Below are 22,515 nucleotides of genomic sequence, written 5' to 3'. Positions count from 1 at the left end.
TTGTACTAGATATCGTCGCTGCCACGCCTCTTGGTCGTATATGAAAATTTCATACTTCCGATATAATTTCAAAAAACAATTGCATTGCCAAGCACCCCTCAGAGGAACAACCAGCAGGGCAATGCAGGTCAGGGCAATGCAGGGCAAGGCAATGCAGGGCAATGCAATCAAAGTGTGATTGAACCGATGTCGGTCCTACTCACCCTCACTTTGACAAAAGCTTAGAAAAAAGTTTTTCCCTTTTATGTCAGAAACGTAAAATGTCATTAGGTATGACAGCGAGTATATGTTTATGCTTCGCCTAATTAACAGGTTAAAAGTTTATATGGAGGTTTTAAATCTTGTGTTCTAATGCAATTAAAATGCTGTCCTAGATATCTGAAGCTGTCGATTAGGGAGAAAATCCCATAAAGAGGATCGGTTTTAAAAGATATTAAATGAAAAAAAGAAGTTTTTTTTTTACTGAAAGTAAGGAACGACATTAAAGCTTAAAACGAACAGAAATTATTCTGTATATGAAAGCGACTGTCCCCTAGTCAACACCTCGCTCTTTACGCTACAACTTTTTATTGTTTTAAAACATAAAGTTGTGAGACGGAGTCAAACTTTAGCGTAAAGAGCGAGGCGTTGAGGAGGGGACATCCCCTTTCATATACAGAATAATTTATGTTCGTTTTAAGTTTTAATGTCGCTCCTTTACTTTCAGTTAAAAAAACTTGTTTTTTTTATTTAATTTCTGATCGTTTTTAAATTTATGCAGCTTTGAACTTCTATATTCGTATATTTGTATTACGTATATTAGGGAGTTCGCCCCCAAGTCAATACCTCGCTCTTTATGCTAAAGTTCAAATTTTGTTCCGATCCTTTAAGAATGACCCCTTAATCACAAAGGCCGTTAATTACAATAAATAGCTCAGATGAAAGTACATAAACAAACTTTAGCGTAACGAGCGAATTAACGACTAGGGGGCGAACCCAATCATATACGTAATAATTTCGGTTACTTTAAAGTTTTGGTTACTCCTTACTTTCAGTTGAAAAAATTGTTGTTTTTTAAATTTAATTTCTGATCTCTTTTATAAATAATGCTGGGAAATCTGGCGCCCGCTTGATCCCTTCCCCCATGAAAAATTCCTCCATGGAAAGATCCGCCCACGTAAAACCCCCTCCCCCCTCCCCCAAATACCAGAAAAAAATCACCCCTGAAAACTTATGTATACTTCCCAATAAACAATACTGTATGTATTGGTTATTGGGCAATGTATTGGTTATTGGCCCAATACATTGGGCAAAGTTCATAACATGCAGACCTTCCCCCGGGGACTGTGGGGGATTATGTCAACCCCAAAAAACCAAAAAAAAAACAAAAAAAAACAAATACATGCATCCGTGATCTTCCTTCTGGCAAAAAATATAAAATTCCACATTTTTGCAGATAGGAGCTTGAAACCTCTATAGTAGGGTTTTCTGATACGCTGAATCTGATGGTATGCTTTTCATTAAATTTCTATGACTTTTAAAGTGTTTCCCCCCTTTTTCGAAAATAAGGCACATTTTTTCAGGCACGTAACTTTTGATGAGTAAGACTAAACTTGATGAAACTTAAATATTTGAAACCAGCATAAAAATCTGATTCTTTTGATGTATCTATTTCCATTGATATCAAAATTCCGTTTTTAGAGTTTCGGTTACTATTGAACCGGGTCGTTCCTTACTTACATTTCGTTACCACGAAATGCTTGGTTTTCGAAAAAGAAGATTTCTCTGAACAAGCATGCATGCAAGATTTGTTTAGGAGGGCTAACATTAAGCAGGGGAAGGGTAAACTTCAAAACAACGAAAATTAAGGAAATTATACGGAGAACATGAAAAATATAAGCTCCTTCTTTGTTGTGTGTACACGCCTGACTCTAAAAAGAAGTATATTCCCATTCATTAATGCCCATTATTAATTTTTACACAAATAATACAAAAAAATAGAAAGGGAAGGGATCAGTGGCGGTTCTGATTTCTCTTGTACCCGGGGTAAAATCTTAATTAGCGCCCCCCCACTCTCCCAAAAATTTCCCTCCCGCACTTTAACAAAATATTCATTTATTAACAAATATATTTATTGATTTAAATCAGATTTTTCCTATTGTAGTCTCTGCAAAATTATTAATTATCTCTGGAAAATGAATCTCGATTTAATTATCTGGGGAAAATAATAAATTTCGAATTCAATTTGCTCATACTTACTGCCAGATGCGTCCTCTACTTTATTACGCGTCCTCTACTGCGTTCTTAATTAAAATAAAATTAAAAAAGTTACAAAATGATTATAACCGTTAGATTATTTGTTTAAAATTTTGCACACCTAAAATTTCTGTGCCTGGGGCAAGTACTCCCTCCCCCCTAAAACTGGGCAAGTAGCAGTATTTCAGTAACGTCCTGGTACAAACAACCTATGGATGTTTCGGAAGGATGGCTACGAAACTACTTCGTCGTCAGCCACCTTGCCGCCCCCCCCCCCCAGTGCAAGATAAAGCACACAGTGAAAAAAAAAACCTGGGGCTATTTTTATGGTGAAACTTGGCAAATACAGGATCAGAATATTGTGATAAAATATAAGCATATAAAAATAAATAAACGTCGTATAAATGCCGTCTTACAGATTATTGCACTGAGCTTAAAGAAAAATTAAAAGCAAAAAATAAAATTGCATAGAACAAATATAAGCCTGTTGCCCCAAGGTGGAACAAATTCTAGACAAAATACATGTGTATTGTCTTTCTTAATATACCTAGAATAGAGACAGCGGATATTTTTTTTATTTTAGCAGCCTAGCGCCATGAACTCCGTTATAAAAAAGGACATTTTGATGCAAAGCATTTTGTACAGCCTGGATTTGCCGTCTTTCTTCGATGCCTGTAAAACTTCCCTAGCCCATCTGCCCAACACAGATTAATCATTTTTACAATATATTTTATAATTATTTCTAGAATCGCCAAAGCAGAAAGGAAATATTTTATGAACGTTATGAAATACTTAGAAAGTCTTATGAAACTGCACCCAACTTACAAACTGCAACTTACAACTTACAAACTGCACCCATATTTATCGAAATACAAAAAAAAGAAGAAGTAAAAGCAATTTGTTTTTTTTTAAATATCGTAGAAATTCTCTGTGTTTCCATTTTATTATTTTTTCTCAGATGAAGCAACTGAAATCAATATCAGTTTATATAAGCATGTATCTTCTTTATTTCAAATTTAAATAATTCTCTTTTCCAAACTGCCTTCTCAAGAACCGCTCGAATACGAAAAAAAAAAAAAAAATGCGATCAGTAGTTAATGAGATAAAAAGATAGTACAGATATTTCGGCAAAAACCGCTGCTAAGCCTTCCTCAGTGCTAAATGTTATGTTTTTTTTTCCTTTTTTTTCTTCCCCAAGAGATTGTGGTAATCCGTTTACTGTAGAAACTACGGTTTGATCATCAAAAAGAACTAAGTGATCTGAGTATTCAAAAGCGTGGAAGACTGTTCCATAATCAAAATCGTCAGTTTCGTTTCTAGACTTTAGAGATTTGTCTACTGAAGCGTTCGTGTAGTCCTTCTCCAAATTGTCTAAGGTTTCTGTCAACGTAAATTTTTTCCTTATGACTGAGTGACTCTATATAGGTAACTATTAAGAATAGGATCAGTTCTGTCTTTCCTGGAATTAAAAAACCCCACTGAGTCTTGAGTTTACTTCTGGAGGAGAAGGAACAAATTTTTCTGCAAAATTTATCCAAGTTTGTCACTGATTCTAGAGATAGTTGGTGGTATAATGAAATATTTTTTTTATGAGTTATACCTTTAGGACCGAGGGATCGGGAACGGATTTATTCTTTTTTGTCCATTAAATATTTTTCTATAGTTTCATCAACAATTCCATTGGGACAAGAATTACAGAATAAAATGCCTTTTATGTATTCAGCTCAGAGGCAAAGTGAATGCCTGAACAAATTTCTAAAACTCTATCGCTTATTTTCACAGAAGGAGTGGTTTGACGAGAAATGCATATAACGATCGTTGTAAGCAGGTTTCCAACATAGAGGAAATTAAAGATTGAAAATCTTTTTTAGAATGAGTATAAGAAGCTTCCCTAAATCTTCAACGTAAACCTTCAACTCCTCAACAATCTTCGACCTTAAGACGGAATCTTTAACTAATACAAATTGCATTTTCATGGGCACCGAAAGGGGGGGGGGGCAGGGGGGCACATGCCCCCCTTGAATTTTGGAATTAGAAATTAATTATATGGAAACCAAAGGAAAGAGAGCAGAATAGGGAAAAACCATGGAAAAAATGTGTTTTGCCCCATTGTTGGCCGCCTGCCAATAGATTTTGACCCTTAACAAGGAAAATATAAGTTCTAATTTTTGACTGAGTGACCCCTTTCCAGTTTTCCACCAACAGTTTTTCTATATGATTTGGTTGGAGTAACAAAAAAACAATCAAATTCTTCATAGTAATGAATGGTAAGTAAATAACGATCCTTGTGAATAACGAGAGTAAAAGAGCCTAACTATTGATAACATTCAATCAAAGAATCAGCTTTTTATAGTGATCCTAAATATGTATTTGTTTATTAGTAATAAGTGCAGTTATTAGTACACAAGAAAGTTCGTATTATTACAGAAAACACAAGTAAAACAACTTAATAAGGAGCAATTTCGGTAAAAATATGCCGTCAACTTTTACTTGCATTGCAAGAGTACCCATGAGCTGATATATGAAGCCACTATAATCAGAAATATTTCCCCGAAATGCTGGGAATTTATGTATTTCCCTCCTGAACAGATAGCCTTTGTTTTTTGTGTTATATTACCAGTTTTTTTTCCAGGAGTGATTGTATTTATCAGTAGTAAGGGTGTATAAGATCCGAAACTTACATAGTATCTTAGGTGCTGATCCGAAACTTACATGGAAACTTACACCTGAGAAACTACACTTACACGTGAACATTTTAAAAAGCTGGCAAAGTTTTTGTTATTGATAGGAATTGCACAATGAATGTACCATTTGACGTAGACATTTTTTAGGAGCCAATCAGAGACATCGATGGTTATTCCATATACGATAACTTGATTTCTGATTTGGGTTTGAATAAAAGGAATGGTTTTTATAACAATTCATATTAGTTGGAGAATTGAATACACAGAGAATAGTTTATTTGAGAGGATATTTCTGGAGAAAAATGAGTGGTGCATTTACATTATTGTAGATTAATGATGGATTTGGGTGGATTATGTTCCATGGCGTCTTTCCAGAGCATGTACTTATGGATTTGGGTGGATTATGTTCCCTCCTATCCTATTATAAGGGCTTATGTTCCCTCCCATGCTATTCTATAGCACCATGTTCCCTCCCATGCTATTATAAGGGCTTATGTTCCCTCCCATGCTATTCTAAGGGTTTATGTTCCCTCCCATGCTATTATAAGGGCTTATGTTCCCTCCCGTGCTATTCTACGACTTTATGTTCCTTCCTGTGCTATTTGCCTAGGTTACGTTCCTTGACACCTTTCCAGAGCATGTACTTGACGATGGAGAAAAAGGGTTAAAGTGATTAGTAATTACGAGCGGGGATTCCCCACTGGTTCCTAAATTGCCTTACGTTCCTTGGTACCTTTCCAGAGCATGTACTTGACGATGGAGAAAAATGGTTAAATTGATTAGCAATTACGAGCGGGGTTTCCCCGCTGGTTCCTGAATTGCCTTACGTTCCTTGGTACCTTTCCAGAGCATGTACTTGACGATGGAGAAAAAGTGTTAAAATGATTAGCAATTACGAGCGGGGTTTCCCCTCTGGTTCCTTAAGTGCCTTACGTTCCTTGGTACCTGTCCAGAGCATTTACTTGACGATGGAGAAATAGGGTTAAAGTGATTAGCAGTTACGAGCGGGGATTCCCCACTGGTTCCTGAATTGCCTTATGTTCCTTGGTACCTTTCCAGAGCATGTACTTGACGATAGAGAAAAAGGATTAAAGTGATTAGCAGTTAAGGTAACCTCAATGGCGTTTGAACAGTGTTATCAATTTAAAATAGAGTTTAACATTATAGTATACTAAAAACTTGATACTATGAGAGATGTAGATGGCAAGAAAAGAATTTTAATAATGGATAGCTTTACTTCTTCGATGTGTTCTGTATAATACACAAGTGGCGTTTGAATAGTGTTGTCAGTTTAAAATATGGTCTAACGTTATAGTATACTAGAAAGTTCATACTAAGAGAGATTTAGATGACAAGAAAAGAATTTTAATAAAGAAATCCAGAACAAACCATAGAAATCCTTGCAAATCAAGTAGTAAGGTGTAAGTGAATACGAATCATCAAGGATCATAAGCACCAATGACCCTAACCAGCAGAGACATCAACCCCCCATAGGTACCCTATCCCCAAACTCGAAGGGTGGCCCCTCCCCGCAAACTTTTTGGCCCCCGCCCCCCATTTTTTTATTTTTTTTATAACTTTTTTTATTTTTTTTAACATGATATATTTTTTCAACTTTATTTAAATCTCTAAATCATATCAGAAAAATAGAATGACACTTGATTTAAATTTTAAAATATATTCATGTGCATACCCATACTCCTATAGATGAGGACTGATGGTTCTAATTCAATATTTTTTTCACGAAAACAAAGTATTTTTATTTTTTTAACTAGATTTTTTTTTGGACTTCGAAATTATTCATTTTTTTTACATCTCTAAATCATATCAGAAAAATATAATGACACTTTTGATTTAAATTTTAAAATATATTCTTGTGCATACCCATACTCCTATTGATGAGAACTGATAGTTCTAATTCAATATTTTTTTTTCATGAAAGCAAACTATTTTTTATTATTTCAAAATTATTCAACTTTCTTTTTTTACATCTCTAAATCATATCAGAAAAATAGAATGACATTTTTTTTAAAACGAAATTTTTTTTTGGACTTCGAAATTATTCAACTTTTTTACATCTCCAAATCATATCAGAAAAATAGAATGACCCTTTTGATTTAAATTTTAAAATATATTCTTGTGCATACCCATACTCCTATTGATGATGACTGATGGTTCTAATTCAATATTTTTTTCATGAAAGCAAACTATTTTTTTTTTAACTAAATTTTTTTTGGGACTTCGAAATTATTAAACTTTTTTTACATCTCTAAATCATATCAGAAAAATATAATGACCCTTTTGATTTAAATTTTAAAATATATTCTTGTGCATACCTATACTCCTATTGATGATGACTGATGGTTCTAATTCAATATTTTTTCATAAAAGCAAATTATTTTTTTTTTAACAAAATTTTTTTGGACTTCAAAACTATTCAACTTTTTTTACATCTCTAAATCATATCAGAAAAATAGAATGACACGTTTGATTTAAATTTTAAAATATATTCTTGGGCATACCCATACTCCTATTGATGAGGACTGATGGTTCTAATTCAATATTTTTTTCATGAAAGCAAACTATTTTTTTTAACTAATTTTTTTTTTGACTTCGAAATTATTCAACTTTTTTTTTACATCTCTAAATCATATAAGAAAAATAGAATGGTACATTTGATTTAAATTTTAAAATATATTCTTGTGCATACCCATACTCCTATTGATGAAGACTGATGGTTCTAATTCAATATTTTATTTTTCATAAAAAACAAACTATTTTTTTAACTAATTTTTTTTTTTGGACTTCGAGATTATTCAACTTTTTTACATCTCCAAATCATATCAGAAAAATAGAATGACCCTTTTGATTTAAATTTTAATATATATTCTTTTGCATACCCATACTCCTATTGATGATGACTGATGGTTCTAATTCAATAATTTTTTCATGACCCTTTTGATTTAAATTTTAAAATATACCATCTCTAAATCTAATTATCTCTAATTTTTTAACATCTCTAAATCATATCAGAAAAATATAATGACACTTTTGATTTAAATTTTAAAATATATTCTTGTACATACCCATACTCCTATTGATGAGGACTGATGGTTCTAATTCAATATTTTTTTCATGAAAGCAAACTATTTTTTTTTTACTAAATTTTTTTTGGACTTCGAAATTATTCAACTTTTTTTTACATCTCTAAATCATATCATAAAAATATAATGACACTTTTGATTTAAATTTTAAAATATATTCTTTTGCATACCCATACTCGTATTGATGAGGACTGAGGGTTATAATTCAATATTTTTTTCATGAAAACAAACTATTTTTTTAACATTTTTTTTTTTTACTTCAAAATTATTCAACTTTTTTTTAAATCTCTAAATCATATCAGAAAAATAGAATGACACTCTTGATTTAAATTTTAAATATATTCTTGTGCATACCCATACTCCTATTGATGATGACTGATGGTTCTAATTCAATATTTTTTTCATAAAAGCAAACTATTTTTTTAACTAAATTTTTTTTGGACTTCGAAATTATTCAACTTTTTTTTACATCTCTAAATCATATCAGAAGAACAGAATGGTACTTTTGATTTAAATTTTAAAATATATTCTTGTGCATACCCATACTCCTATTGATGAGAACTGATGGTTCTAATTCAATATTTTTTTCTTGAAAGAAAACTATTTTTTTTTACTTCGAAATTATTCAACTTTCTTTTTTTACATCTTTAAAACATATCAGAAAAATAGAATGACACTTTTGATTTAAATTTAAAAATATATTCTTGTGCATACCCACACTCCTATTGATGAGGACTGATGGTTCTAATTCAATATTTTTTTCATGAAAACAAACTATTTTTTTAACATATTTTTTTTTTGACTTCGAAATTATTCAACTTTTTGTTAGAGTTCTAGTTTAGTTTAGTTTTAGTTAAGAGTTTAGATTTTTACCTTAGAGTCTTAGCTTGGAGTTTTAGTTAGAGTTCTAGTTTAGTTTAGTTACAGTTAAGAATTTAGAGTTTTAGCTTAGAGTCATAGGTTAGAGTTTTAGTTAAAGTTATAGTTTAGTTAAGTTATAGTTAAGAGTTAAGGGTTTTAGCTTAGATTCTTAGCTTAGAGTTTTTGTTAGAGTTCTAGTTTGGTTTAGTTTTAGTTAAGAGTTTGATGTTTTACCTTTTAGTTTCAGTTAGAGTTGTAGTTTAGTTTAGTTTTAGTTAAGAGTTTGGTGTTTTACCTTAGTGTCTTAGCTTAGAGTTTTAGTTAGAGTTCTAGTTTAGTTTAGTTTTAGTTTAGAGTTTTAGCTTAGAGTCTTAGCTTAGAGTTTTTGTTAGAGTTCTAGTTTAGTTTAGTTTTAGTTAAGAGTTTAGAGTTTTTAGCTTAGAGTCTTAGCTTAGAGTATTTGTTGAAGCTCTAGTTTAGTTTAGTTTTAGTTAAGAGCTTAGAGTTTTAGCTTAGAGTCTTAGCTTAGAGTTTACTTTATAGTTGAAGTTTAGTTTAGTAATAGTTAAGAGTTTTAGCTTAGAGTCTTAGCTTAGAGTTTTGTTAGAGTTATAGTTTAGTTTAGTTATAGTTAAGAGTTTGAAGTTTTACCTTAGAGACTTAGCTTAGAGTTTTAGTTTAGTTTAGTTTTAGTTAAGAGTTTAGAGTTTTAGCTTAGAGTGTTAGCTTAGAGTTCTAGTTTAGTTTAGTTTTAGTTAAGAGTTTAGAGTTTTTAGCTTAGAGTCTTAGCTTAGAGTTTTTGTTGACGTTCTAGTTTAGTTTAGTTTTAGTTAAGAGTTTAGATTTCTAGCCTAGAGTCTTAGCTTAGAGTTTTAGTTAGAGTTTAAGTTTAGTTTAGTAAAAGTTAAGAGTTTAAAGTTATAATATTATAATCATAGCTTAGAGTTTTTGTTGAAGTTCTAGTTTAGTTTAGTTTTATTTAAGAGTTTTAGCTTAGAGTTTTAGTTAGAGTTGAAGTTTAGTTTAGTAATAGATAAGAGTTTAGAGTTTTAGCTTATAGTTTTTGTTAGAGTTCTAGTTTAGTTTAGTTTTAGTTAAGATTTTAGGGTTTTACCATAAAGTCTTAGCTTAGAGCTATAGTTAGAGTTGAAATTTAGTTTAGTTATAGTTAAGAATTTAGAGTTTTAGTACACAATACAGAAATTTAATTCAGGAAATTATGAAAAAAAAATTTTAGACGGGGTTACGTGCGCGCGGGTAACACCGTCTAAATTTTTTTTTCATAATTTCCTGAATTAAATTTCTGTATTGTGTACTAAAACTCTAAATTCTTAACTATAACTAAACTAAACATAAACTCTAACTATAACTCTAAGCTAAGACTTTATGGTAAAACTCTAAACTCTAAACTATTAAACTCTTGTATGATTTAGAGATGTAAAAAAAAGAAAGTTGTATAATTTCGAAGTAAAAAAAAATAGTTTGCTTTCATGAAAAAAATATTGAATTAGAACCATCAGTTCTCATCAATAGGAGTATGGGTATGCACAAGAATATATTTTAAAATTCCAATCAAAAGTACCATTCTATTTTTCTGATATTATTTAGAGTTGTAAAAAAAAGTTGAATAATTTCGAATTCCAAAAAAAAATTAGTTAAAAAAAAATAGTTTGCTTTCATGAAAAAAATATTGAATTAGAACCATCAGTCATCATCAATAGGAGTATGGGTATGCACAATAATATATTTTAAAATTTAAATCAAAAGGGTCATGAAAAAAATATTGAATTAGAACCATCAGTCCTCATCAATAGGAGCATGGGTATGCTCAATAATATTTTTTAAAATTTAAATCAAAAGTGTCATTCTATTTTTCTGATATGATTTAGAGATGTAAAAAAGTTGAATAATTTCGAAGTCCAAAAAAAAAATTAGTTAAAAAAATAGCTTGTTTTTTATGAAAAATAAAATATTGAATTAGAACCATCAGTCGTCATCAATAGGAGTATGGGTATGCACAAGAATATATTTTAAAATTTAAATCAAAAGTACCTTTCTATTTTTCTGATATGATTTAGAGATGAAAAAAAAATGTTGAATAATTTCGAAGTCAAAAAAAAATTTAGTTAAAAAAAAAATAGTTTAATTTAATTAAAAAAATATTTAATTATAACAAACATTCATTATCAATAGAAGTATGGGTATGCACAAGACTATATTTTAAAATTTCAATCAAAAGTGTCCTTATATTTTTCCTATATGATTTAGAGATGTAAAAAAAGTTGAATAGTTTCGAAGTCCAAAAAAATTTAGTTAAAAAAAAAATAGTTTGCTTTCATGAAAAAATATTGAATTAGAACCATCAGTCCTCATCAAAAAGAGTATGGGTATGTACAAGAATATATTTTAAAATTTAAATCAAAAGTGTCATTATATTTTTCTGATATGATTTAGAGATGTAAAAAAAAGTTTAATAATTTCGAAGTTAAAAAAAAATTTAGTTAAAAAAAAATTGTTTGCTTTCATGAAAAAAATATTGAATTAGAACCATCAGTCCTCATCAATAGGAGTATGGGTATGCACATGAATATATTCTAAAATTTAAATCAAAAGTGTCATTCTATTTTTCTGATATGACTTAGAGATGTAAAAAAAGAAAGTTGAATAATTTCAAAGTAAAAAAAATAGTTTGCTTTCATGAAAAAAATATTGAATTAGAACCATCAGTCATCATCAATAGGAGTATGGGTATGCACAAGAACATATTTTAAAATTTAAATCAAAAGGGTCATTCTATTTTTCTGATATGATTTGGAGATGTAAAAAAAGAAAGTTGAATAATTTCGAAGTAAAAAAAAATAGTTTGCTTTCATGAAAAAAAATATTGAATTAGAACCATCAGTTCTCATCAATAGGAGTATGGGTATGCACAAGAATATATTTTAAAATTTAAATCAAAAGTGTCATTACATTTTTCTGATATTATTTAGAGATGTGAAAAAAAAGTTGAATAATTTCGAAGTCCAAAAAAAAGAATGTAGTTAAAAAAAAAAGTTTGGTTTCATGAAAAAAATATTGAATTAGAACGATCAGTCCTCATCAATAGGAGTATGGGTATGCAAAAGAATATATTTTAAAATTTAAATCAAGTGTCATTCTATTTTTCTGATATGATTTAGAGATGTAAAAAAAGTTGAAAAAATATATCATGTTAAAAAAAAATAATACAAAAAGTTATAAAAAAAACTTAAAAAAATGGGGGGAGGAGGCCAAAAAGTTAGAGGGGAGGGGGCACCCTTTCGAGTTTGGGGATAGGGGACCTTTGGGGGGTTGATGTCTCTGCTGGTTAGGGTCATTGGTGCTTATGATCCTTGATGGTTTGTACTCACATACACTTTACTACTTGATTTGCAAGGATTTCTATGGTTTGTTCTGGATTTCTTTATTAAAATTCTTTTCTTGTCATCTACATCTCTCTTAGTATCAACTTTTTAGTATATTATAACGTTAGACCATATTTTAAACTGACAACACTATTCAAACGCTACTTGTGTACTATACAGAACACATCGAAGAAGTAAAGCTATCCATTATTAAAATTCTTTTCTTGCCATCTACATCTCTCATAGTATCAAGTTTTTAGTATACTATAATGTTAAACTCTATTTTAAATTGACAACACTGTTCAAACGCCATTGAGGTTACCTTAACTGCTAATCATTTTAATCCTTTTTCTCTATCGTCAAGTACATGCTCTGAAAAGGTACCAAGGAACATAAGGCAATTCAGGAACCAGTGGGGAATCCCCGCTCGTAATTGCTAATCACTTTAACTCTTTTTCTCCATCGTCAAGTACATGCTCTGGAAAGGTACCAAGGAACGTAAGGCAATTAAGGACCCAGCGGGGAACCCCCGCTCATAATTGCTAATCACTTTAACCCTTTTTCGCCATCGTCAAGTACATGCTCTGGAAAGGTACCAAGGAACGTAAGGCAATTCAGGAACCAGCGGGGAATCCCCGCTCGTAATTGCTAATCACTTTAACCCTTTTTCTACATCGTCAAATACATGCTCTGGAAAGGTACCAAGGAACGTAAGGCAATTCAGGAACCAGCGGGGAATCCCCGCTCGTAATTGCTAATCACTTTAACCCTTTTTCTCCATCGTCAAGTACATGCTCTGGAAAGGTGTCAAGGAACGTAACCTAGGCAAATAGCACAGGAAGGAACATAAAGTCGTAGAATAGCACGGGAGGGAACATAAGCCCTTAAAATTGCATGGGAGGGAACATAAACCCTTAGAATAGCATGGGAGGGAACATAAGCCCTTATAATAGCATGGGAGGGAACATGGTGCTATAGAATAGCATGGGAGGGAACATAAGCCCTTATAATAGCATAGGAAGGAACATAATCCACCCAAATCCATAAGTACATGCTCTGGAAAGACACCAAGGAACATAATCCACCCAAATCCATCATTAATCTCCAATAATGTAAATGCATCACTCATTTTTTCTCTACTAATATTCTCTCAAATAAAGTATTTTCCCTGTATTCAATTCTCCTACTAATGAATTGTAGTGAAAACCATTCCTTTGATTCAAACCACAACCACCAATCAAGTTATCGTATATGAAACAATCATCGCTGTCTCTGATTGGCTCCTAAAAAATGTCTACGTCAAACGATACATTCATTGTGCAATTCCTATCAATAACAAAAACCATGCCAGCTTTTTAAAATGTTCACGTGTAAGTGTAGTGTCTCAGGTGTAAGTTTCCATGTAAGTTTCGGATCAGTACCTAAGATACTATGTAAGTTTCGGATCTTATACACCCTTACTTTTATCTAGTTGTCACTTTGAAAAAGATTAAATTTTTTACAGTTATGAAGTATAAACCTGTCAAATATACTGGTTTTTGGTAGTCAAAATTAAATTAAAAAAAATGAATTAAAAATGTTTATTTGACATTCTTAATCTTAGTTTTAATGTTTTACTTTGAACAAAATACTTTGATGATGAGTTACTTTTTATAAACACTGAGTCTAAAGGAATTAAATATTTTGGTGTTTGATAACCAAGGTCAGAACTGTCAATATTGTTAAAAAAGATATGCGTCCAACGCTTCGGCAATGTTCAACAGAACTGAATGCTGGGAGTTTATATCTTAGTTTTTGCAAGTAGGCTATTGCTTTTGTGTATTTTTTGTAATTACGTACTTTTTTCATTTTTATATACTTTTACTTTAATTGACATACTTTTTCTATTGCATTTAGAAAAATGTTTGTCTCTAAATAAACAAGTTTTTTCAACTGAAAGTAAGGAACAACATTAAAACTTAAAACAAACAGAAATTATTACGTAAATGAAGGGGGTCGCCTCGTCCTCAACACCTCGCTCTACACGCTAGAGTTTTTCGGCACTTTAAAAAAAGTTACTTATTGTTCTAATTAAACAACCCTTGTGTTTCAGGAGTCGTTTTTAACTTTCAGTTGAAAAAAGCTTGTTTTTTCTTTTTTCTGATCGTTCTTTAAATAACGCCAGGATACCTGGTCCCACCTCCAAGGAAAAATCCCCTTCCCATAGAAATATCCTCTGGACAATTCAATTCTGGCGAAAATTTACCCCGGACAATTACCCTTAACATCTCCACGCGTAAAATTGAATCGGTAAAGAGAAAGCAAGACATACAGAGAAATTTCGTATAAGAATTCTGGCAAATTCATCCAGTGTAAAATTTGCCCTGAAAAATCCACCCTCTGGAAACTTCCCTCTCCATGGAAAATTTTCGCAGTAGAAAATTCGTCCTCCCCCTCCCCCATTCAAAAAATGTATGCATACTTCCCAATAACAAATAAAACAACGGGCAAATTTAATAACTTAAAAACATTTCCCCAGGGCCTGTAGGGGGTCATTTTATCTCCGAAGACATAGTTATTGGGCCTTTCAGCTATTCTGAACAAAAAATCTATCTCAAAATTCTGATCGGAAGATTTTGGGAAAAAAGTGGCATGGGAGGGTCTAGTTGCCTTCCAATTTTTTTGGTCACTTAAAAAGGGCACTACAACTTTTAATTCCTGTTAGCCCTCTCCCGACGTTCTAGGCCCACTGGGTTTATACGATAACCCTGGAAAAGATAAAACAACAAATGAACACGCATCCGTGATTTTTCTTCTGGTAAAAATTACAAAATTCCACGTTTTTGCATATAAAAACCTCCACAGTAGGGTTCTTTCATACGCTGAATCTGATGGTGTGATTTTTATTAAAATTCTATGACTTCAATGGGGCCTTTCCCCTTTTTTAAAAAATCAGGCAAATTTTCTCAGGCTCATAGCTTTTGGTGGGTATAACTAAACTTAATGAAACATATATTTGGAATCAGCATAATAAGCCAATTCTTTTGATACTTCTATTGGTATCAAAATTCTGTTTTTTTTTTAGAGTTTTGGTTACAATTGAGCCGGGTCACTCCTTGAGGTCGTTTACCCCTCAAAATCCAAACAGAGATCTTTGAAATATTGATCGTTTTTTCTGCGTTACCAAAAGTATTATATTCATAAGACTTTACAGTTTCATGAAATGTAATTAAACAAATAGAAAAGTTTTTTTCAGCCAAAGTAAGAAACAAGTTTAAAACTTAAAACAAATATAAAATACTCTGTGTATAAGGGGGACTGCCCCCTTCTCAACACCTTGCTCATTAAACGAAAGTGTTTCAGTACTTTGAAAAATCTTTTTCCCCCAATTGCAAATTTTCTTTAAAAAAATTGGAAGAAAGCCAAACCTCACAGTGAGGAACTAAGGAAGAGACAGCCCCCTTCAAATAAAGAATAATTTGTTTAAATAGGTTTCAAATCTGTTTCTTGCTTATATACTCTGTATATAAGAGGGATTGCCCCCTTCTCAACACATTGCTCATTAAAAAAAAAAAAAATACGGTCTTTTGAAAAATCTTTTTTTTTCCAATTGAAAATTTTCTTTAAAAATTTGGAAAAAAACTAAACTTCATAGTAAAGAGTAAGGAGCTTAGGAGAAGACAGCCCCCTTCATACAAAGAATAATATGTTCAAATAGATTTCAAATCTGTCCTTGCTCTCAACTGAAAAGCTCGTTTTTTTATTTAATTTCTGATTGTTTTCCAAATCATACCCAGGCCTAACCAAGGTATAATTTCGGGTACCGGTCCCTTAAATCCATGGTTAATTGCTTTTAAAATGTGTAAATCGATAATTGTATGTTGGTTAGTACCGCCCTATGTTTAATTTTGCAATTTCAATTTTAGATAAAATTTGAATATAGAAAAAAACATTGGTGAAGAATAGTAATTTTGGTGAAAAGTCCTCGTTAATATTACTACTAAAAAATTTCGATTGAAAACTAAGTTCCAAGCAGTATTTGCTGCCCAAAGAAATTTCCTGGCAGGGCTGATGATGACCTGCGTTGCTTTTTCAACCTCTGAGGTGGTAGATATGGGAATCTGACATTTTAGCTGTATAGAGAAACATTTTAATTAATTCCTACTCCTACCTCTTTCAACACTTATCTGAAGCCTCATGAAGAGTAAGCAGTTAGTCCATTAAAATGTAGGCCTCTTATGCCTCTTATGCAGGAATCTACCCTACCCCCACCTAAACAATGACTCACCCCATCCTTAAAACTGATGCGCAATCACAGATCACCAAACGTAGCCTAATTTCGTTACAAATAAAGCGAATCAACTTGGTTGAATCCAGTGCTGCCACCGTGTGGCATTACTTCTTTTGCAACTGGGGAGCCTAAAATATAGTTATTTATACTATTAAATCAATTAGCTTCTCAGGATTTTAAATTGATTGCAAATTCGTCCTCTTTGGGGTAAAGTCGTAGTTTGGTGCCGTAAACCACCTAGACTGTTACCCAACCACCACTGCTATTTTGGCGTCTGCCCCCCTGGAAAATTTTCTGCCGGCACCCTTGTGCAGATTTTAATCAAACACATTCAAATACATAAAAAAACTTATTAGTAAAGGCAACTAAAATTCATCATAAGAGACATTTTTTATGTCTCACATCAGTATAACCAGTGTTGTCTTTCAGCCTATTTCCATTCGATTAAAATGAAGAACTGCAATTTCATCTGTTTTTCTCCTTTTAGTTATTTTTATCAGTTAAAAATTGCTTAAATATTCAAGCACTTCTTTAGACTGTTATATTTAGCATAAACAAAGTTTCTTCGTGGTATTAAGGATACTTTTTGCAAAACAATGTTTCTTTTTCAGCATGAAGGGGCGGGATCTTATGAAGGGAGATCACCAGTAGATGAATTTTCCACAGCGAGAATAAACAACCATCGATGACTGTGTATTAGGCCAAACACCGGATCAATTTTTTCCGTTTCTTTACAGCCCAGAATTCACTTTGGAAAAGATGAGGAAAACAAGAGAAGCTGTAAAAGAGTTGGAAAACAGGAAAGAATTCATACTTCCACTGACGTTTTTGTAGCTGTTGCTTATATTGACATTGACCCTAAGTGTGCCAATGCCTAAAGGCAGCTGAAACCTGTCCAGTTGTATATCTAGGAGTTGATAGGAAGCTTACCAAGAAAACTGCCGTGGCAATTCAGTTCAATCATTGTCAATAAAAAACTTAGAATTCTCTTCTCTGAAAGATTAGGATTTAAAGAGACCGAAAGGCTATAGATAAGGCTGAAGTAAAACACAGAAATAATGTCTTTAATAATCTGAGTTCATTTGGTTCTCTCACATGCTGACGTAGAAAACTCCTCCATAGCACTTTGTTTTTCGCCAAAAAGCTCTCAATAGAAGTGGTTCGGGGCATTGAAATACCCGCAAGCTCTTTGGACTCTCTCTCTCAAAAAGATTATTGGTATCTGTGTGTGGATTCTATCCTTTTGACTTAGATGATATTCATGACAAATCGTGTCTTAAAAGCAAAAAAGCGCCAGTCATGAACATCCAATAGAACATCAAGCTGTCTTACAAGACACCCTAGTGAAAACTATTGCGAATATCGACAGAAAACAAAAAATTGTTTAAAAATTGACCTCGTTTCCATTATTCCAATCCTTATTAATATCACAATAAACTAAAATTTGTCATAGCATTTCAGGTATGGTTCTGGAAGGCTCATAAAAATACTATCCGTTTCCAAGTTATTTATTTACAAGTAAGGTTCATCAGTTGTTGTGATGAAACTAATAATTTGGATCCCGCACTCAAAACCACTAGCCACAAACACTTCCACTAGCCAAGACCGTTCGCAAAGACGAGTGTAGTAGCTTTCTTCTAGTCTGGAATGCACATGAAAAGAAAAGTTGGATTCAATATCCAACTTAAGAATACAAGAAAGAGTAAACAACAGCGATTCTAAACAAGTTCTAATAGGTAAGTTTGACCTACTTTACCACCAGCATTGATCCCAGCAATGATTCCTTGCGCAGCTGCCTCTTCATAGCCAGTGGTGCCGTTGATTTGACCAGCAAAATAGAGATTGCCAACTCTTTTGGTTTCTAAAGTCGGTTTTACTTCCCTTGGATCAACATAGTCATATTCAACTCCGTACCCTAAAAGAAGAAAAACAAAAGAAAGTTTTTTTTAAGGAAAAATGATTGATAAATACGATTTTACGTCGCTTACCTGCTTTTAGTGGGAGAAATCGACCCTACTGAAGTGAAGGTCAACTGCGAAGACCAAAGGCCAGAGCTATCGAGTGCAGCTTGTGAGGGCCATAGATAAAAGCCAAAGGAGGAAGGATAGGCAAAGAGCTGGCAAGCATAAATGCGGATATATATATATATATATATATATATATATATATATATATATATATATATATATATATATATTCTATATTCTATATGCCTTATTATATTATATATATATATATATATATATATATATATATATATATATATATATCTATATATATACTATATATATATATATATATATATATATATATATATATATATATATATATATATTCTATATTATATATGCATATATATATATATATATATATATATATATATATATATATATATATATATATATATATATATATATATATAACTGAAAAGAGAAAAGGATCATCAAATAGTAGCCTACTTGGTCAGATTATCTTTGAATCAGAGAATACAGTCCCATAGAAAAAAAGGAAATTACATTAAAAAATACTAGAGGTATTAACGATGCAAATGCACGAATGAGTAAGTGTATCAAAAGCAAAGAGTCATGTCTAAAGGGGGAAAAGTAGGGCAGGCATTCTTAGATTTGTTACTATGAAAGGCAAGCAGGCTTAAAGCAGACAGGAAGAACGTCATTGCTCGCGTCTCCACCATCCCGTTTGTTGCTATGAATTGTCAGAAATAATTAAAACTAATAACAATATATTATTAGTTCTTAGAAACATAAATGTAACCTAACAAATTTACTAGTAAGGTTATGTTCCAGCAGAAACAGTAACATTTTCTAAGCGGATATGACAAAACGAATAATCTATGTGGATTCCGGCTTGAATTACTAAAGAAAAACGAACTTATTAGCCTATATGATTGATCTATTTAAATGATCTTAGATTCCTTTCTGGAAAACCGACCAATAATACATATTTAACAATACATAAACAGGAAAGAGCTAACCTTGTCAATAGAAATAGTAGCTCTAGAAGAATTTATTTCAACAACAATATCAACCACCCCCCCCCCCCCCTAAAAAAATCTTCTATTCATGCTGATTCCAAATATGTCAAATTTTAAATTTATCTATAAAAAATTATTAGCCTAAGGGATTTTGTATAATTTTCGAAAAGAGGAGAAACGCGCCCTAACAATGGGTATGATCTTGATGTCCACTGTCAAATTCAAAGTCTTTGAGAAACTCCAAACGAAAGTTTCAAGTCCCTATCTGCCAAAATGCAAAAATTCGGTAATTTTCCATAACGACTGTCATGGATGCGTGTTAATTGGCTTCCTTTTTTGTCAGGGGTGATCGTATCAAGTTTGTGGTCGCAGAATATCAGGAGAAGGTTCATTCGAACAAAAATTAAAGTTCCAGTGCCCTTATTAAGTAAAACAAAGATATTGTAGCAAAGAAAAGTGACAATTTCCGCTTTTGTGGCACTAACAACAATTTTGGCTGATCTCTAAAGTCAAAAAAGGTACACTTTTGGGCCTGAATTTCCTAACTTCAAGTTAGAGATCCTTTAGATAAATATGGACGGGGCACTTACCACCTAAAAACTTTTCAACGGGGGAATATGTTTGAACTGAGCATATAATATGGGTGCTGAGAGGTCAACAGAGCCCCACTTATTAGGTATATATTTTAAGTGCAAAATAAAAGATTGCACTCGTAGGCTTGCCTGCCAACACATTAGGGAGAGAGGGTTGGGGACAACCCCTAAGAGCAAGATCGGTCCGAGAATCCCTCCTATAACCATGAAATTAAAATTTGTTTTCAGCATCTCAATCCCCCATCCCCTAGATATATTTCAAGGAGAATCACTTTTTAGGGGTGAATATAACAGTCAAAGTATTGCTACAAAATAGTTATCTCAAGCATTAAAATAGGAGATTAAAAGATAAGAGAGTCATGCTCCTTCAACCCTAGAATAAAGAAAAATATAATAGTTAAACAAACGGAAATTAAGTATTTAAAAAGAAAAAGTTTTTTAAGTGAAAATAAAGAGTGACACTGAAATTTTAAACAAACAAAATTGTCCTACAAAAAAGTTCTTCATGCTCAGTTTTCAACATACTGTAGACAGGAACCGTACTATCATTAAATCATAGGTTAAAAATTGATGTCAGTGGTATAGCCCCAATCATAGATAGGAACATTTATGTGTCTTTTAGTTTGTGACGTTGCTCTTTGATAGGCAGCGCAATAGCGCTGCCTAAGCAAAGAGCGATGTGGGCCAATGTGTTATTTATGTCTTTTTTTTCTTTTTTTTTGTATCTTCTCACCAAGACACTTCGTATAGAAAGAGTTGTCGTAGAATTTCGAAAGGGGCTCATTCGATTGAAAATTGAAAGTTCTAGTGCCCTTTTTAAGAGTCAAAAGTCATTGGAAGGTAGCCAGTCCCGCCCCACGCCCATCCTTTACCTAAACACACCCAATCAAATTTTGAGATTGCCTTCTTGTTCAGCATAGTTGAAAGGTCTAGTAATTATGTCTTTGGTGTGGAACCCCCCCCCCCCACAGCCTGATACAGCACTCGTAGGTGTTCCTTACGCCAAACCTAAGAAACACGGTTATTAGCGAGAATTCGCTACAAAGTAAATTTAAGAGCCAGATTTATACCACCGTTCTAAATCAGATCGCAGTCCATTGTTTCATTTATAAAAATTATGATTGATTAAACCTTGCTTTTGAGGAAGCGACATATTCAGAGGAACCTAAGACTATACCTTTGGTTATTATTGATATGTTATGATATTTATAGAAAAAAAACGGGACTACATCAAAACAAAATAATTAACAAATAACAAATAAATAGACATCTTATCGGCGCAAAAATGATTATATAAAACTAGCCAGAAACACCCCACTTTCTTCAATATACTTCTCACTTAACCTGAGAAATACCCACAGCCACCCAAGTAGCATCAAAACAATCTCTCCCAATCACACTTCATCGTATTTCTAAAGGATTACCCCACCACCAGGTGTACATCCTTAGAGCACCAATCCTTCCGCCATGTGTGGCATGGTTCAACAATGCCTCTTCATGCTGCTACGTATGAAAAACTTCACGCTCCAAATGGCACATATCCACTACGCGCAACGCACGCAACTTGGTGTATAAGATTTTTGAAAGAAGACCATCTCTTGCATATTCCCCCACAACCGAAGATGTTATCTTGTAAGTCTTCCAATGTTTCCCATCCAAAAATAAAATGAGATACTTTCATTCACACACACATATTGCGCATGAACAAGAGCCTTTTTTCTAACATCCTTAATATATGTTCTTGTTTTTCGAGGGTAGAGGGAGATCCAGCCCTTGGTTCAATAAAATGAGCCCTCAAATACCTCTATATGATGTTTCAGGCCCCCATTAGCGGTAAAGAAAAAAAAACGAGTTAAAAAAGGAGACACATAACTGCTTCTCATGCAAAAAATGGATTTTCTTTGCTACTTAAGATGGGGGACTGTAATTTCCCTATATAAGGTTTTCTACTGTGTTGGTTCCAATCATGCAGTTTTCGTTTTGATCCGACACCATCTTTGATGGATTTTAGGATATTTTTAATCCCTTAAATAAACTTTTATCATTAAAATTAATCGTTGTAATGGTTACCATTCCTTGATCAGCTTCAAATGAGGATTCTTTCTCACTTGACAATTTTTTTAAACCCAGCTTTAAAATTTCGGTTACTATTGGCTAGAGTTCGTTATTTAATAGGTTGCATATATCGCGCTGCAAACAAGATAGGTTGCATCTGACGCTGCAACCATGATAACCCTCAATTTAACCCCCCTTTCCAAACTCAAATTAAAAACAGTATATTCTCCCCATCTCTTTTTCACCCGCCAATATATTTAAAGCATGTTTAAATTATTCTCGAAGTATAAAACCCAGACAAATGCCTAATGAGGGAAATCTTTCCTTAAATGAAGATT

General features: G+C 32.5%; 1 protein-coding gene across 1 annotated transcript in view; it reads right to left on the bottom strand.

The window, feature by feature from the left end:
• Positions 1–22,515, bottom strand: part of LOC148954451 (5-taurinomethyluridine-[tRNA] synthase subunit MTO1, mitochondrial) — a 108,512-nt gene that overhangs the window by 20,714 nt on the left and 65,283 nt on the right. Inside the window, exon 6 of the mRNA XM_089086275.1 lies at positions 18,289–18,452. Coding sequence (XP_088942401.1) covers positions 18,289–18,452 — 164 coding nt within the window. The remainder of the gene's footprint in view (positions 1–18,288; positions 18,453–22,515) is intronic.

Source organism: Artemia sp. Qi Xiang Cuo, chromosome 3, assembly GCF_049724085.1.
Source record: "Artemia sp. Qi Xiang Cuo chromosome 3, ASM4972408v1, whole genome shotgun sequence".
NCBI lineage: Eukaryota > Metazoa > Arthropoda > Branchiopoda > Anostraca > Artemiidae > Artemia > Artemia sp. Qi Xiang Cuo.
Note: the sequence above shows the minus strand (reverse complement) of the source record. Positions and strands in the feature narration are given on the sequence as shown.